Genomic DNA, 18,126 nt, shown 5'->3' on the forward strand with positions numbered 1-18,126 from the left:
CCCACGTCTGATGGTAGCAAGCGTGAATGTGAATCTGCCGCGCAAGACTGGATGCACATCTCAACCGTATACTACTCCCCCACGCCTGCACATCCGCAGGGACCGACCAAACACCAGCCAGGCCCCTGCATGGATCACATGTAATGCATATTCTGTGTGGATGGCGAAACACAGCAACAACCGCGCCTGTAATCAATAAGAAGATAAGCTGTGAATGCCATTGCAAATCGTGGGGAGAACCGACGGCCTTGAGTTACACCTCCTTCATATTATCTTATTTTCATAAAGTGTATAAAGAAACATCCTAAGAATGCTTTTCAAATAGGCTTGTTTAAACATTTAGACTTTAAACTTGAAAATCAATAGAAAGATTTCACACTCCAGTAGAGCTAGGTTCCACGACTCCTCATAATAGCCTCAGCGTTTTTAACATAATACGCATCCCTTTGCAACAGATCTCCTAGGCTATGGGATTGACCACTACCTTCCTGAACGGATGATGCTTATGCTATCCTATTTATCACCAAACATACCGTTGTCATTCCTCTGATGCTGCCCACATGAGTCACAAAGGCCGAAGAAACCTGTTGTGTTTTCTAAGAAACAAATGCACTGTGGTGTGAGTGAAACCACAGATCAGCCAAAACGTGTTATGGAATGCCTGTGGGTTATGAAAATCAGGAATTCCAAGCTAGGAAGGGTCATTGAAGATGCTGATACCATGAAATATGCTTGGTCGATTTTTAGATTAGCAGGTAAACTAAACAACCACCCATGACTGGGACTTTTAGGGCACCTCGGCCTACGCAATAACATCCCTTTTCCCCAAAACACAGATATTCCAAGTATGGCTTCTTGACGTCATGATTGCTCAAGAGTGCCAAACAGGCACAGTGGGACAATTCCACTCCACATCCCAGAGGAGCAGAGAGTCATCTGGCCTCATTCTGATGCTCACTGCCCACAGTCATCATGACGGCACATCTTTGCCAGCACACACATGCACACACATATATATATACACATACACACACACAAAATCCTGTGCACAGTGTTGGCAAAGGTGTGGTGTGTACGAAAGAGTATAAACAGACAGAAAGGCCGAGAGATATAAACAGAAAGGCAGAGAGAGAGAGAGAGAGAGAGACACAGAGAGAGACATATATATATTATATATATATATATATAGGAAGAGAGAGAGAGAGAGAGAGAGAGAGAGAGAGAGAGAGAGAGAGAGACAGAGACAGAGACAGAGACAGAGACAGAGACAGAGACAGAGAGAGAGAGAGAGAGAGAGAGACAGAGACAGAGACAGAGACAGAGACAGAGAGAGAGAGAGAGAGAGAGAGAGAGAGAGAGAGAGAGAGAGAGAGAGAGAGAGACAGAGACAGAGAGAGAGAGAGAGAGAGAGAGAGAGAGAGAGAGAGGAAGTAGGATGGCTCAAGTCAGGACCCATCTGTCCCCTGATCCCTCCTGAGCCTTCGGACCCCAACCGGTGCAGACCAGCTCCGGTCCAGGCGGACCGCGGTCGGTCTGCTCACCAGGGCTTGGATGGCGTAGCCTTGGTAACGATGGGCCCTCTGGTAAAACTTATGCTATTTGTACACCCTCTCGGCATGGGCGCTGGCGGCGCTGCACGCCAGAGGCTTCGTGAGTCACGCTTCCTGAAAGGCGAGCGCCCACAGGGGGATGCTGAGATGGGGGCAGGACCTGGCCTAGGTCTACTACCAGGGCCCCGTGGTGTGGGGACACAGCAATCGGAAAATAACACGCGCCCCACAATGAAATGCCACTGTGGGCAGATTACAAGTATCACCAATAGTGCTCTGACATTTACAAAGACAACAGGACACTAAATAACTGCCAGTAACCGCCAAAAGAGGAAATGTGCGACATGTCTTGACTCGAAGGAGTGTTCTGTGCCACATAAGTATTAGGTATGCGCCTCAGTTGCTTTCTATGGGCCCACCAATAAAATTATGGCTAAATATCTTTTTATTCTCTGATCATAAAAAAATGCATTCAATGAAATGCACAAGGCACAGTAACAGAGACGTAAAGGGTCAGGTAAATTATAGATTGTACTGATTATTCTATTATGCATACAGGTTATTCATCCAATAAAATGGGACTCGTCATCCTTCTGAGATGATTGTTTTAACTGATGCATAAAAAAAATCAAGCTGAACATTGCTTTAGTTTGAAACGGAACTATAACTAATTTACATTTTATTATACTCATTACGTCTATTAAGTGTTATGAGTTTCTTCCAATGAGATGTAATTAACCACACTTCACATACAGGTAATACAAGTTTGTGTGTGTGTGAATATGTGGCTACATTATTGGGTGTGTACATGTGTGCGTGCCTGCGTGCGTGTGTATGTGTTTGAAGGAGTTCTCACCCATCTCGGTTATCCTCTTCGTCTGGGTTTGAGATGAGCTGGGACCCGGCCAGCGAGACGTCCAGGGCGGCCAGAGGCAGGTCTCTGTAGGTGAAGCTGACCAGCTGGATGGGGGCCCCAGCTTGGTTGTCCTCCTCCACCTGCTGGGAGATCACCTCCAGCTCTGAGGCCCCGGCCTGGGGAGCAGCCCTGGGGTGCACCGGGTACAAACAAGACCATAAACATCGAGCACTGTCTCAAGGCCGTTTTGATTTACACTTCAATGAAACGCGTTTGCTTGTTTTTCAAATTGAAGTTTGTTTCTTTCAATGGAGATATTTTGTCTCGATAAAGTCCCAGCAACTCAGACACCATGACAAAGAAGACAAACTAAAGTTTGCAGGCCGGATCAGTCAATGCACAGGCTCAGATGACTCCGGCACTTCAGAGGTGGGTGGCATCGATTACAAAACAAAAGGGAACCAAATCCACTGGGGCTGGTGAATCCAAGAGGCTCCATCCGAGACACATGTGAAGGTCAAACAGGGGAAGGAGGAGGGGCCAGGAAAAGATCAGTGAGCAGACCTTCAGTTTTGCAAAATGTTAATATAGTCAGGCCCTCAGAGGAAAATGCAGCCGCAGCTCTCCCCTTGAATGTAATGAATGTAAAGATGTTTTCATTCATCTGTGGGCAGCCATGCGTTTGCCACACATTTTGAAATCTCCACCACTATTTTCCTCTTCGCAGGCTGCCACTTGGAACATTAACTGTGGACCAAACAAACCTGCCTTTTCGATACACACAAAATGATTGCACATTATTTGCCTCAGAAATACGTCAGAATACTTTCACCCTTGCATCTCGCTGCTTTAAATGTGCACCGTACGCATCTGACCGAGCACAAGGACAATGATCGTCATCATATCATGACGTACGCAAACTCAGTTGAACCAAAACCCATCTCCAGACGATAGAAGACCAAGCCAGGAACCCCAGTATAGTGGCTGGTCGCCATCCTGGAAAAAGGCGAGGGATGGAGTATTCGCTGTCCAACACTCTGCTGTGTACCATGAGGCCGGCAAACACAGCGAAAAACATTGAGAAATATCTAACTGGGGCGATGTAATCAGCAATTGCCACAAGGAAACAGAAAGGTTAACCTAGGGTATACACAAACACACACACAAACCCAAACACACATGTAAACCTTTCCTCTACAATGTGGCAAATGTTAAAGTGAGATGAAATCATTTCGCTCTAAATTCTCAAATATACGCAATCTTTAGCAACAATCAATAAATGGTCAAGGAATCCTATTTCGAGAAAGATACCCTGTATCTGTCACAGCCAGCACGGAAGAGGTACTTCCAACAGAAAATAACATCTGGAAAGAAAGATCTACCGGTGTGTCTTTAAACGGATTTGTGACGCTGCCTCAGCATGAATGCAGCGTGCAGTGTGAAGAGGGCAGCGGTATCATTGTAATTCTGAGTGCTTTCTGCCACAGCAATTTTTTTTCCTCCCTGGCCAGCTGTCGACAACAGTGCTCCACTGTCTCACCCAATAAGCCTGTATACAGACACTTGGCTGCTCCTCAGAGAACGGCGACACACCGGCGTGATGGCATCGCATACAGAGCGTGAGAGAAGGAGGCCCAAGGTGCCAGATCACTCATGGGGCCCAGAGCCCACAGCAGCCGGTATCCCTGAGTCAGGGGAGCGAGACACGGTGATACACTTGTAGAGCAGTCAGTTATTTTAAGCTAACGTCTGGTCTCCCTCAGGCTGACGCCTAGGGGGGGGATGTACAATGTCATCAATAAAGAAAAAGAAAAAAAGAGACACATTGGCGAATATCCTTGGGAATTGTTCTCTGTGTGATTGAGAGAGGACTCACGTGCAACACTTACAGTGCGTATAATATATGGACCATGTTCTGTACAAGGATATTTGACAAATGCCAATCGCATATTCTGTAAAGGTGTGCATGGTATATTGGTAAATTGGTAAAGACCATGAGAAGCCTACAGTCAATTTAAATTGTGATGACTCCTAATGCTGAATGGAATGCATCATTCTGTCCTGTTCCGATTCTGTTGCTTTGTTTCAACGCTCGAAAGAAAACCCACTCCCTAACAAAGTCAAATGAAAATGTAGAAACAAACGTAATACGAGGAGAAAGCTGCATCTGATGTTCCCCCTGTTTCCTGTTTTCAGCTGGAGATTAGATCCTAAGGGCAGGAAAAAGGCAGACAAGATAAAGAGATCTAGACAGATGGGTGGAGAGACAGACAGGTGGGCAGACAGACAGGAAGGCAAAGCGACAGGCAGGCAGTCTGACAGACAGAGCCATAGATATATAGATGGATGGATGGATGAATGGATGGATAGATAGATAGGCGGTCTAAAAGAGGAGACGTGAGAATAGCCCTCAGTGCAGTTCGCTCTCTCTTGAGTGAATGCGTCACATCTGTCATTGCGTCAAGGAGCCATCAGTGACCAACAGCTTGTAATTGATGCCTTTGTGCGTCTGTAAGCAAACACTAAAAAGCAATAACCTTTTTCTTGTTTATCTGGTCATCAACGGGTTCTCCGCTAGCGCACATGTGATTGGTCCAGCAAGTGCACGCATCTACCACAACAAAGAGCCCGGGGCCAATCCGAGAGGTGGGTCGAGGTTTCCTTGCAGGGTCCGCAGCACCACTGCTGCGGCGCCTCTACCAACAGACACAGCTGATTGAACCCATTCTGCATTCATCCCCTACTCCTCTCAACTCCACTCCACACAACACCACTCCATTCCACTCCCCCCCCCCCCCCCCCCACCACCAACCCCCATCCTCCCTCTCCCCCCCTCTCTCTCTGTCTATCTCTCTCTCTGCCATGTCGTCAGAATGCAGGGCCTGTCTAGGGGACCAAAAAAGTGTAATTATTAATAAGAAAAGATGACAAGCGAGGTTCCCTTCTGAATGTTAAAGGGGGTTTGGGAAGGTGGGGTGTACCACTCTGACAATGGGCCAAATGCTGCATGGCTCTTTATGGGAAGGTTGATTGGATGGGCCCCCATCCCCTTGGTTAATGCCATTCACCAAAGGGCCTCCAGACTTACACAGGTGTACGCCTCTCCCAATCTCATCCTCACACACACTGAGAGTGTCTTCCTGAGTGTGTGTGTGTGTGTGTGTGTGTGTGTGTGTGTGTGTGTGTGTGTGTGTGTGTGTGTGTGTGTGTGTGTGTGTGTAGCGTAAAGATTCAGCATCCTTCCAGACCATAGCAACAGCAGCTGTGATTGTTGCGTGTTGTACTTACTGAGGGTTGCTCATGTTGATGAAGTCCTGATAAAGCGCTGAATAGGATGGTCTCCACACAACGAGCACAGGTTCTTTTTTCCGCTGCTTGTAACCACAGGAGGGCCTTGGCTCCTACCTTTCCTAAGAGCAAAGAAAAAAAAGCAGAAAAAGGGAAATTCCACCAACAGGAAAGGGAAGCCAGGTGTGTTTTTAAACAGAACTAGCAGGATAAACATCACACTTCTTGCATAGCAAGTACAGCAGGATGCTAGCTCTTTGTGCCATGAGATAGAGCGTCATTGAGCAGAGAGCCCATTCAATGTGAACCCTGTCCAGCTGCTGAGCAAAGATCTGACATTCAGGACCAGGCACCCAGCCCCACATACACCACAGATTCACGTAACCACATAGTTATATATAATATTGTAACCGTATATAATATCATTACAATCAATAACACTACTGGGAGCCATTTCTCAAGGTAGGTAACATTGATTTAAAAAGCATTGCACTGAGTAGTGAGCGAGGGCAAGGAGAAAGCCTGTGAGCGATGCCTCCGAGCACAGGAGATGAAATACCACTCAACGTGAAGCAATCCACGTCCTTTAAGTTAAAGAGTTATGGTGTGTATTTGCACCCAGTCCAAAATCATGGACTTTTTCTGTGAACTCTAAAAGTTCACCAATTCACACACATAAAGGTAGAATGATGAGGTAGAAAGAAGGAGGTAGCCTACTTATAGAAAAAAATGCTCTTAGCACACATGATTTAAAAAGCCAGTGTTTTTCTGTAATCACCGTATATGTCAACGTGAAGACGAGTTGGAGTTACGCATTGGGGTATTAGCATAATTACGGTCTCCGTCTTGCAGTTCAGTGTCTTCCATCACATGAGAAAAATTATACTGTCAAAATTATAGTTGACCGTCTTCAACAGCCAAAGAGCAGCTACAGTACTTAAAACGTATTCCCATGCATTTCCATTACCCTGTTTAAACGCCGTGTAACGTCGTTTTGAAATACAGTGGCAGCAATATTGTCACCAACGATAGTGGATCTTGAATCAGAAAGCAGGACCAAGAAAAACGTAGACGTTAGACCAAATTTTTACCCATTATTTTAAAATTAAACGAAGCGTATATCCTACCTTGTCAGCTCTACATGGTGGTGTGGTCGTGACTCCTTTGCCCTCGCAGTGATGATGGTCATGTCTCCCCGGCCGAGGACCACTGTGCACACGGCTAGCTCTCTCCGTCTCTGGCGTGTAGGCTGCGACGCTGCTGCTCCGTAAACACAGAAGGAGACGGCTATCGCAGGCTAAGAGCACCATACTTTATGGTGTGAGATTAGCTATCATTGAATTATATGGATTGCGATGCCGCTTCAAAAGCTCGATGGCGTAACGCTCAACGTGCGCGTGCTGACAGGGCATCCCCCACATAGCACGAGGGACTCCATGTGCACAATAATAATAATAATAATAATGATGAAAATAATTTAGGTTCAGGACATGGAGCTGTCCAGCTGCTGAAGACAGAATGCCATTCCCCACAGATGAGGAGCGAATGGAAGCCGTTGATTTTAAATTCCTAGGCTAGAAGGCGGTCATTAATGCTGTGTTTCAGTTGTAAGGCGCACGAGCCCGCAAACGTTCGTTGTTTTTTTATCGCATCCTAGAAACGTCGACGTAAAACCTCTCGCGCTTCACTTCACCCACTGAGCTTCAGTTCCTCGCGATAACAACGAGAGGATTTACTCAGGGAAAATAAACCGTTGAACAACGAGCACACCATAACAGTCAATAAAATATGCTATTTTACATTTTTTATTCATTTAATTTATTAAATATATTTTATTTATCTGGTATATCATATTTGAAGTCTTGATTTGCTGACATTTGCATAATATGTCTCCAAACAGTTGCAGCCTTTTTGCTTCCACTGATAATTAACATTTTATTTAGTAAAATTGTGTTTCCAGTGTGTGAAAAGAAGAAAAAAACGATATCCATCCTACATAACGTGTTGTCAGACATTATTTCACACAAATATCAGTTTTTCAGCATATTGAATTGCACCCAATAAAAGGAGCTGCTCAGAATTTAAAGGTCCACTGCTGAGTCACCTAACGGTTTGGAAACCCAACGCATTTGTATTTACATGTCAAGCGGAAGTGATAAGACGTGTTATTAGGGCCATGGCTACAGGTACGTTCCCACGACTCCGTTCACGCGCGTTCTTGTAATTCCAAAGCTGCCGCGTGCCACTCATTCCATTGTCTCCTGCCAAACCCTGAGCCCTTGTCTCTCTGTCTCCATTCCGGAGATCTAAACTCCGGACACTAAAGGGATGGTTTTTTGTAAAGAAGTTGGGATACCAGAATTAAAAAAAGAACAAGACGAACGGATTCCCTTTGATTGTAATCCCTTTAAACAATGATCCACTGACATCATTTTTACTTTGTTGTAGGCCCGGCTACAGTGCTGAGAAGTAACGTGTGATGTTGTAGAAGCCTATTAGTAACTTCGTATCCATAGGATTGACAGGGTGGCGTGAACGCTCCCTCTATCCAAATGGTAAAACATTCTTAAACCTGCGTAAAATAGTTGAATATAATAAATCGTGGTATAATGACTTCCTGACTTCCTTTATGTTGTTGACAATGTGGACAAACTGCATTTTCAACATGTTTTAGGTTAAAGGTACCCGCCCACGTGGCTGTTCTTCAGAAGGCTTACAAAAGGCAGATCCAAGTTATTTTCAGTCTTTACTATGTCTCACCTTGGTAACCTGCTGCAACCTACTGGGACCTGAGGGTTGATGAGCTGGTAAGAGACAGAGACTGGATGTGGAAGAAGAGAGACTTTAATTGTTGGAATTTGGAGAGGTAGAAATCTACCCACCCGTGTTCAGTTGTTTTACGGTTGGTTCCCATTTGTTGCCAGAATGTATGTTTAGTTCTGGTCAATTTACCTCGCACTTTTTCTAGGTGGTTGGAATAGTGTTTCAAACGTTCTTAATATGGCTCGTTTTGTGTGACAGTATTTTTCATTTATTTAGGTGTTTAACAACGAAAATCAGCTCGTCCTACAGGAATCCCAAATGATGGCAGGTAATATCTGGATCTGACATTTATTATTCATGCGTTGGTATGATAAAGATGAAACATCTAAGCATATTACTAGGGTGTCTGTGGTGTTAACACACATCTAATTTACAGTCAATTCATGTTTTATTTGGCAGTAGTAGCCTAGGGAAGTAAGTGGTGGTGATACTTACTAAAACAGTTGTAACAGCATTACAATCGCCACATTTCTATTTTAGATCACGGCGAACCCTGCACTGCCTTGCAGGCCTCATACTGCATGAATGGTGGAACATGCTACCAAATACCTTTAATGGAGGCACTCTCCTGTGTGTAAGTGATACGTGATGTTACTTTGAAATTTCACCGACCAGGAAATGCCCTTTCTTGCGAAGCTGTATAACTGGATGGCCTTTTCTACCCCACTCTCTCCAGTCGCCCTGAAGCATACCTCAGGCCATGCACTTCCTGTTACACGCAAACAAACCGACGTGATATATTGCCGTGCGTGTGTCCTTTGCGGTCTATAGGTGCAGTTCAAGCTACATCGGCAGCAGGTGTGAGCAGTTTCAGCTCCAGAGCACATCCGTCAACGGGGGGCATGCGGGTCTGATCACAGCCGTGGTGATCGTCACTCTTCTCGTCTTAACAGTCGTGGCCTTCGTCCTCTACTACGCATGCAAGTAAGTTGCATGCCCCACCACCACCACCACCACGGCAGGCATATGTAGGCCTACATGGCCAATAAAAGAATACTATGGCTGCTGATCAGGAACACTGCCTTAAATTGAGTGGTAGATACAGTTGTGTCGATACTTAGAAATGTATGCTTTTCTAACTTTAAGTAGACTAGTAATATAAGGACATGGACATTGATTATGTTCTGTGTTGATACAGGACGTGGAAAACCAAAACAGACAGCTCACGGAGCGGCCGACAACAGTACTGGAGGGTGAAGTCTAGAGTATGACCCTATAGGCCTACTGTATTTATGCACAGTAGTCCCATTTTACCGTGGACGTAAGAGTGGTTTCTCTGAGGGACCGCAAGCTGCCTTGGAAGTGGATGTGAAGGGGTGATTAGAAGAGCGAACACAGTTCATACAGGCCATATTGTATTCAGCGATCCTCCCTGCATTAATTAAGGCTGGTGATGATCTATCTGGATTAGTTATAATGACCGCTGCACCAAGGATATATGTACGTATATATAGCCTCAAATTATGTCGATTTAATGCAAATTGACAAAGTAGTTTGTCACTACACAGACCTACATGCTTTTACCCAGTGTAAAGCGTAAATGAGCAATTAAATTGCCATCTAACGTTATAGCGTGATGAATGTGGATGGGAAGTTAATGTTACGTTACATTTATACAATTAACTTTTTTAGACATAGATTAATATTAGACTGATGTATTAAGACGTTTTTTTTTTATTTGACTATTATGAAAAGTAAATTATATGTAAATATTAAAGAGCATATTAAATAATATTCAACACAGACATGCTTTCTCAATGTATGTTTTTGTCAAGTGTTATGTCTTAATTCTTATTCTTGGAACTAATCTCTTGACACCATATAAAAGACTTAGATTAATAATTGCTTATGGATTGATTACATCCACACAAACCTCATTTTTAACTCCTTTATATAGTTTTGTCGATATAAAATATAACATAAATACAATAAATTATAACATTTTGAATGTGCGTAAATACACGCGTGCAATTCGTATTGAAAATGGACAAACCAAAGCCATTAAAAACGTCATCCTGTAAAACTCCAAAAAAACTGGGATGCTACCCAGTTTGGCACTTTTGTGTTTTCTGAAGATAAGTTTAGAATAAATAATTTCACACGGAAAATAATAGAGCATGGGTTAGGGTTATCATATTTTTTTATACAAATGTCCGTTTATGGAAAAAAAACTTGTATTGCTACCACCTAGTGGTGATAAATTGTAGTATTTATTACAAAGTTTGTAAAATTGGAAACGAATCAGAAAATGCACTACTACTAGAAATGATTTTCCATCAGTGATTTCAGAGAAAAATATAATAATACAATTTGTATTGTTTGGGGCTGTTGGGTCAGCCGATTCTTCTTACAAGCTCTCCTTAGTAGCTTTGTCAAACTCGTAGGCTATTTTCAGTGCCGTGCTATTAAGCCCCACAGATTGCATGTTAGTGATGATGGTGACCACAATTCCCCGGGGGAGGAACTCTGCCCTCGTTCCTTCAGGCTGAGGTGTCCTTTCACTGGGTAATATCAACAGAACACTACTGGCTCCAACAGCGCCCCCTGTGTGTGAAACATAGTGCCTGCGACGTTTGCACTGGCCATACTTTTGGGATTTCTCCACTACTAACCACCCTTGGGCGTACAGTCCGTCCTTATCCCAGCTGGCCTCTGTCCTGTCCACTGGGGCCCAGAGATCCAGGGAGGTCTGTGGTCTGAGGAAGCCAGGCAGAAGACCGTTGGTGTCCTTCAGCTGGGCCAGCTGGTAGCTGTAGAGCAGGGTATTGCCGAACAAGAGCAGATCTCCAGCTGTGGACAGGAAGCCACCTCCGGCCCACTTGTAGGAGTTGTCTACATATGGGCAGTTCACCACCCGCCCCTTCTTGTTCAGGTGGTAATATCTGCAACATCAAAAACATGGGATTCAAAGATAGTTTTGAACCATATCGAACCCAAGAAATTATGTCTAAGAAGATGTTTCAATGTTATATGGCTCACTGTTTGTAATTCTGTGTAAGTTTGTTTATTGGCTACTAGGTTTTAGATAATATTTTGTTTAATTATCAGGGTATATTATGTTGTTGTGTGTATCTTTATAATACTCTAAATATCAATAATTCTAGTATGAATAGCTTAGATTAATAACATTTAAACTTCTTAAGCCCACTGTGCAGGCCTGTCGATTTGACTCGAGGTTCAGAGGTTGGCTCAGGGGTTACCGTGAGCGGTGGTAAATGATGGGCTCATTCTCCTCTGGCACCGTGTGGACCATCCCCAGCTCATGGAACATGTTCCCCATGAGATCCAAAAAGTTCTGCCCGGCCGCCCGCTCAACGACAGCACTGAGAAGGGTGAAGGCATGGGTGGAGTACAGGAAGGTGGAGCCTGCAAACAGATGGCATGTTAACCCCAGTTGGTGCACGAAACTACACTAAACCAAGTGTGGTTAACCAAGATACCATCCCTTGACAAACAGAAAAGCCTCACCGGGTTTGAAGATGAGCGGGTCATCCTTGAACAGGTCCAAGGCCTGGAAGACATTCTCAAAGTTGGTTTTCAGGTAGTACTCCTCCTGCTCAAACTCCTTCTTCCTCTCCGTGGGTTTTGCTTGTTTGGATTCCTTGGAGATGTTCTCTTCTGTGTTTGTATTCTTCTCATCACCTTTATTCAAGCTAGTCTCTTCTTTGATCGGTGACCTCAAAGGTCTCTTTGCTTTCTCCTTGTTTTCTCTCACTTTCTTGGCATCTCTTTCATAGTGGCGAATCCCACTGAGGTGAGACAGAATCATTCTCGGGGTAATGGTGACCTGCGAAAAATAACACAACACAAAATTATGAAGTCAGACTACGAGACTGCTAACAATGAAGGTGACATCAAGAAACTCACATCTTCTCCATCAAACTGTTTAGCAGGAAACTCAGGGACATATTGCTGAACGGACAGATCCAGGTCTAGTTTTCCCTCTTCACAGAGGTGAGCCACAGCTGTGGTTGTGAGGGATTTACTGATGCTGGCGATGCGCATCACTGTCTCTGGTCTGCATGCTATGCGGTTTTCCAGATCAGCATAACCGAAGCCTGAATTGTATTACAAAGATTATGCTCAGTGTATTACAATATGCTAAAAGAAAAACGAAGAAGGTTTGTGTTAACACCATTTGTCAGAAACAAACCTTCACACCACACCTGCTGGCCATCTACAGAGACTCCAATGACCAATCCAGGTGCTCCAACCTCGTACTAATGTGAAGGAGGAAGTAAACAATTTATATATATATATATATATATATATATATATATATATATATATATATATATATATATATCAGAGTATATGCAAACTTTTTACAATCTATGGGGCTAATATTCGCCACCAACCGGATATGCAATGACATCGAAAGAACCAGATGTACCTTGCTGCCTACCTTTATTCGTTTCACCAGGTCTCTACTGACCCTGACGGCTGAATGATACGTGCCGATTCTCTTCTCATCTGAAACTTCAGCATCGCATAAACTGTTGCCACCATCATAACGATACTTGAGTCCAAGCGCTAGAACTATCCCCGCTCCGATTCCACCAAACCACAGATAGAACTTGGTGTTGGAGTTCTCTGTACTAGACTTTCCTATGTACTGCCTTTGTTGTTGTGACCAGGCGTTCATCTGCTTATCCGACAGTCGGTGGCCGACACGCCATCTACCTCCTTTCGCCAGCGCATTTGAATAACGTGCGATTGACTTATATTTACACATAGCACGAAAACGCAGAGGCATTAACAACGGCGACATTATCAAGCTTGAGTATTCCTATGGCAGTGGGAATACGGTTAACGTTAGCCCATAACAAAACATAACGGCGAGCCTAGAAAACAGCACTTTATTTCCTGTTCACAATCCGTGATCCAGACCCAACTAATCGACCCATGATTCAGAATCGCGTATTGTTAACTTTCTTTAATAGGTCCCTGCCTTTAACAGAGTCCACTGTACCTCAGTAAAAACACCAGTGTTGCCGTTTTTTAAATGCCATTGTTTTTTAAGTTGTTGACATCGTGAAGATATTCCATTTTTTTAAATTTATTGCACATAGACCTACTAGTTGTGCATTTATTTTTGTACTTTGAACTACCAGATTCTCTGTTATGTTATTGTTGGACCTACATGAATGAAAAGGTTTCTGCCCATATAGCTTGCATCCATCCGTGCTCCATTCATTTATGAGTTTATCCCCATTGAATAGGCCTACCTACCAACCCATTCAATAAAACATACACCCACTTTGATCAGAAATGGGGAACATATAAGGAGACGCTCAGTTCCCTTATATCCCACATTCTACAGTTTACTATAGTAAATAAACTATAGTATACCCTATATATAGGCTACTATAGTAAGTATTGTAGTGTTTTTGAACCTTACTATAGTAGTTTTACTACAGTAAACTACAGCAAATTATATAGTTTACTATAGTAAATAAACTATAGTATACCCTATATATACTATAGTAAATATTGTAGTGTTTTTGAACCTTACTATAGTAGTTTTACTACAGTAAACTATAGTATACTACAGTAAACTATAGTATACTACAGAAAATTCTATAGTTTACTATAGTAAATAAACTACAGTACACCCTATATATACTATAGTAAATATTATAGTGTTTTTGAACCTTACTATAGTAGTTTTACTACAGTAAACTATAGTATACTACAGTAAAATTGCAGTTTTATTACTACAGTATACTACATTATATACTACTAGTTTAGTACATAAACTACAATCTACTGAAGTAAATTACAGAACTTTTATTATACTTTTATTTTGCTATAGAATACTACAATTACGATACCATAGTACTATACTGCATTACAATAACTGCAGTATGCAGTATTTTGTTGTTCTTTTAACTATGTCATTGTACTTTACCTAATGGATATTTTCAACTGTATCAGTTTTTGTTGTTGCCATTTTTAACCATAGTGCTGTAACAATAATTCACTGCACATAAATTAGGCTTACAACCACCATTAACACAGTGTTTTCTACAGACTGCTAAAATACAAAAAATATATAACAAAAGTTTAACTTTCTTTAAACAGTTGATAATTTATTGTTTCTGAAATTTGGCAGCATTGTTCAGCTTTTGTCGTATAAATGCTTTTATGTTCGTATCAGTTACGTAGGTGAACTTCAACTTTGCAGCATCTGTGGGAATACACACACACACACACAAACACATACACGAAAGATGAGCATGAGAATGAGGGTATCACTCAACCAACATCTTTTCTCATTTCTATATAACCTACTTGTTATTTCAACAAGGTCCTGTTTAGCTAGGCCAGGTTTTCCTTCTGTGCAGCTGCTGGATGACTGGCCAGTCACTGAATGGCCTGCCATATATTCCCTGGTATACATCCCATGTAGGAGATCATTTATGAACTTCTGGGGGCTTTGGAAGGAGCAGCGCTCCACAGGTCCTTTTGGAATGACCTTTAATGCAGGTAGATAACATTACCACAAATCTACTTCAACATACAGCAGACTAGCGTCTTACCTCAATGATATATATATGCATTTAGATTAACCGAGTGTACGGCTGATGCATTTAGAAAAACAGTGCAACTGAAACTAAGTAACTTAACATATACAAATAAAGTCAAACAGATTCTTACAGAGTGGCCCAGGGCCTCTGTTGCTGATGCTGATGATGGACCTGGAGCTGGTGATGGGTCTTCTGTTGCTGGTGCTGGAACTGCTGTTGGTGCTGGTGATAGTGTTGGTTCTGGTCTTGGTCTTGGTGTTGGTGTTGGTATTGGTGTTGTCGTTGGTCTTGGTGCTGAGCGGAGAAACTCCTCCATCTCCTGCAAAACGTCTGGCAGCACTAAGCAAAGGATTCATAATGGCCTTTTAGCTAACATGTAAAACAGAAAAACCCTTGTGTAAAAAAAAACAAAGTTTTCAACAATAGCATTAGATTTCAATGTTGCTATTTTTGCCTTGAGAGAATCATTTTCCCTCTGCAGCCTGTGGTTGTTCTCCCTCAACAGCTCACAAGATGGGTGATGGCACTGAAAATAAAAATAAAAATTCCATTAAAAAAACAAAACTGACTCACAAACACCTGGGCAAATACCTACAGAAGCCAGTTAGAGGTACAAAGCTTACAGCTGATAGATTACAGGAATATATTGCTGCATCTATCCCTATACTATAGAGTTAGGAAATAAAAACTTTAATTGTAGGTAGAACATTAAGTGCAGACAGTTTATTGCATTAGTGGATCTTACTTCATTCCTGGTTTCATTAATTGAGTTCAGCTGACCTGATCCTATGACAAACAGAAGATGTACATAGAGTTAAGGGTTACATCAAGACTGTACAACAGAGGTCAGCAGGGGGGATGAGCCTGAGCGAGTAGACAATGCAGGCGGAACAGGAGATGAATACTCAAATCTAATCTTGTTAATATGCTTAATAAGTTGACAGAAAGCAAAAAGTCAAAATGATCTGACAGGCCAGGCAAAGCAGGCCAGTTGGCGACCCCATGGTGTACAATATGACAGACAACATTAGGCTACATCACATTACAATAATTCACTGATGTTAAGAAGCACTTCCATACGGTGAATATTTGTACATCACTGCACCAATACCTTGCTTTTCCAGTTCCATTAAGACGTTAAGACCTGTGTTTTTTCACTTCTTCTTCTTCTTACATTGACTTAACTGAGGATCCTTTAAATCATAATGAAGTTTAGTTTTTCAACGATTTTAATTTAACTCATCCACAAGGCCTATAGATGACATTTCTGTAATAAAACTTTAGTTACCTACCAGCGATACTACGTCGTCGTCGTCGTCGTTGTCAGAATATCGACCATTCTTCATCAATACCGCGGCAACCCTAGTGCAACGATATAGTTTTCCCAGGGACAGATTTGACAGCGATACTGCCTTCTCGGGCAGTATGCTATTGCGCAAGCACGCAGGCGTTGACACTATTGGAAGGCATCTGAATGGAGGGCATTTATTTTATTTTATTCCCCCATTCTTTTGAAAACAGTTTTACCCCCGGGTTATTATAATCACTGGCTATTACTTGTCTTCTCCATCTACACACTCCTCCAGGATCATATCCAAAAAGCTGATCTTTTGCATGCTTCCTCTTGTTTTACGCGGTTTGTTGTCGAGGTACAAGAGCTTTATGGAAAATGTTATGTATCTTATAATGTTCACTGCTTAACCCATCTTAGCAACGCAGTTGACATGTGGGGTCCGCTGTGGGCCAACTCTTCATTTGTTTATGAAGACACAATTGGCACTCTTCTTGAAATGTTCAATGGTACACAGGCAGTCCCTGAACACATTTTTAAGAGATTTTTTAACACAAAAACACTAATGCACCACACTGAATTATTCAACAATGCCAGTGATGATGTCTGTGATCTTTTCAACAAACTTGTTAACAAAGACAATATAGTGTTAAAATCATACAAAGTAGGTAGTGGTGCTCGGGTTGTCGGGAATTACACAACAAGAGTAATTACAGTGGGGGAGTCCATTCTCTTTGGAAATTATATAGAGGCCAGTGTCAAAGAATTCAAGAGATGTTTCATCCACCACACTTTATACACCACGGAAATGTATGCAGCAAATTTTAAACGCAATAATTCTTGTGTGGCTCTAAAAAAACGGAGAGCATGGTAGCATTAAATCCATACTACTTTGTAAGCTCAATTGTGGTTGCTTATCAGCATGCAAGTGTGAAGAGGTGTACCTACACATTTTTAGATTCAAAAAGGATTCCAGACAATTAAGAATCTATGATGATTTTGCTAATGTGAATACTGCTAAGCAAATTGTGAAGTTCAGAAAGACCCATGAAATACTTCTTTGCAAACCTAATGATATTTTGTGCAAATGCTTTTGCTACGTACACGATGAGTCAATTATTCTTATCAAGATGCCTGCATTAGAAAATCTTTAAAGTTAGTAAGGCTTCAATTGTACTCTTTCATTGTTATTATATTCTGGCTGTTGTAGCCTATGCATGTTGTGCATTATGTTTTATATTTATGTGTGGTTTATGTTTCTACAATAAAATCTCCACATAATACAAATATTTGGCTTATGTTTCACATATTCATTTTAGGACAAATTACAGAATAATGAAAATATATATTAAAAAAAGTATATTATAGTTAACTATAGTAATCTATACTGTACTACACTTTGTAGTGACTTACTATAGTATTTACCATATTGCACTACAATGTCTGGAAAATTACTATAGTAAATCCCACACTATATTGTAGTATAGTATAGTAATCTATAGTATACTACTGTGTAGTAACTTACTATAGTATTTACCATAGTACACTACAATGTCTGGAAAATTACTATAGTAAATCCCACACTATATTGTAGTATAGTATAGTAATCTATACTATACTACACTGTGTAGTAACTTACTGTGGTATTTACCATAGCACACTACAATGTCTGGCAAATTACTATAGTAAATCCCACACTATATTGTAGTATAGTATAGTAATCTATAGTATACTACACTGTGTAGTAACTTACTATAGTATTTACCATAGTACACTACAATGTCTGGA

The 18,126-nt window shown here is 41.9% G+C and overlaps 3 protein-coding genes and 1 long non-coding RNA gene across 9 annotated transcripts in view; 1 reads left to right on the forward strand and 3 right to left on the reverse strand.

Moving 5' to 3' along the window:
* Window positions 1-8,223, reverse strand: part of tmem266 (transmembrane protein 266) — a 32,298-nt gene extending 24,075 nt beyond the window's left edge. The window contains exons 1-3 of one of the 2 annotated variants that reach the window (XM_060061949.1): window positions 6,822-8,223; window positions 5,695-5,811; window positions 2,407-2,595 (exon numbers count right to left, since the gene is read on the reverse strand). In XM_060061949.1, the coding sequence (XP_059917932.1) occupies window positions 2,407-2,595; window positions 5,695-5,708 (203 nt within the window). In that variant the 5' untranslated portion in view covers window positions 5,709-5,811; window positions 6,822-8,223. Of the gene's footprint in view, window positions 1-2,406; window positions 2,596-5,694; window positions 5,817-6,821 lie in introns of both variants that reach the window. The other variant, XM_060061948.1, reaches the window with a different exon arrangement.
* A 145-nt stretch (window positions 8,224-8,368) lies between these two features.
* LOC132465226 (pro-neuregulin-4, membrane-bound isoform-like) lies at window positions 8,369-10,262 on the forward strand. 2 transcript variants are annotated; one of them, XM_060062057.1, is made up of 5 exons: window positions 8,369-8,501; window positions 8,734-8,785; window positions 8,998-9,091; window positions 9,289-9,441; window positions 9,656-10,262. In XM_060062057.1, the coding sequence occupies exons 2-5, from the start codon at window positions 8,776-8,778 to the stop codon at window positions 9,726-9,728; spliced, it is 330 nt and encodes a 109-aa protein (XP_059918040.1). In that variant the 5' UTR covers window positions 8,369-8,501; window positions 8,734-8,775; the 3' UTR covers window positions 9,729-10,262. The 2 variants fall into 2 exon arrangements, with proteins under 2 accessions (XP_059918040.1, XP_059918041.1); XM_060062058.1 differs by having other exon boundaries at window positions 8,465-8,596.
* Window positions 10,263-10,708: 446 nt separating this feature from the next.
* Window positions 10,709-13,424, reverse strand: lactb (lactamase, beta). 3 transcript variants are annotated; one of them, XM_060061946.1, is made up of 6 exons: window positions 12,923-13,424; window positions 12,671-12,737; window positions 12,385-12,575; window positions 11,986-12,304; window positions 11,718-11,883; window positions 10,709-11,399 (listed from the first exon to the last, which is right to left on the reverse strand). In XM_060061946.1, exons 1-6 carry the CDS (start codon window positions 13,286-13,288, stop codon window positions 10,865-10,867), a joined length of 1,644 nt encoding a protein of 547 aa, XP_059917929.1. In that variant the 5' UTR covers window positions 13,289-13,424; the 3' UTR covers window positions 10,709-10,864. The 3 variants fall into 3 exon arrangements, with proteins under 3 accessions (XP_059917929.1, XP_059917928.1, XP_059917930.1); XM_060061945.1 differs by having other exon boundaries at window positions 12,911-13,422; XM_060061947.1 differs by lacking the exons at window positions 12,385-12,575; window positions 12,671-12,737 and having other exon boundaries at window positions 12,923-13,422.
* Window positions 13,425-14,564: 1,140 nt separating this feature from the next.
* On the reverse strand, window positions 14,565-17,980 carry LOC132465233 (uncharacterized). Of its 2 annotated transcripts, XR_009527476.1 has the most exons (5): window positions 16,340-17,980; window positions 15,793-16,240; window positions 15,178-15,573; window positions 14,812-14,995; window positions 14,565-14,707 (listed from the first exon to the last, which is right to left on the reverse strand). It is a non-coding gene; the product is annotated as an uncharacterized LOC132465233 (long non-coding RNA). The 2 variants fall into 2 exon arrangements; XR_009527475.1 differs by having other exon boundaries at window positions 15,793-17,980.
* Between the last annotated feature and the right edge of the window lie 146 nt (window positions 17,981-18,126).

Source organism: Gadus macrocephalus, chromosome 9 (assembly GCF_031168955.1).
Source record: "Gadus macrocephalus chromosome 9, ASM3116895v1".
Classification (NCBI taxonomy): domain Eukaryota; kingdom Metazoa; phylum Chordata; class Actinopteri; order Gadiformes; family Gadidae; genus Gadus; species Gadus macrocephalus.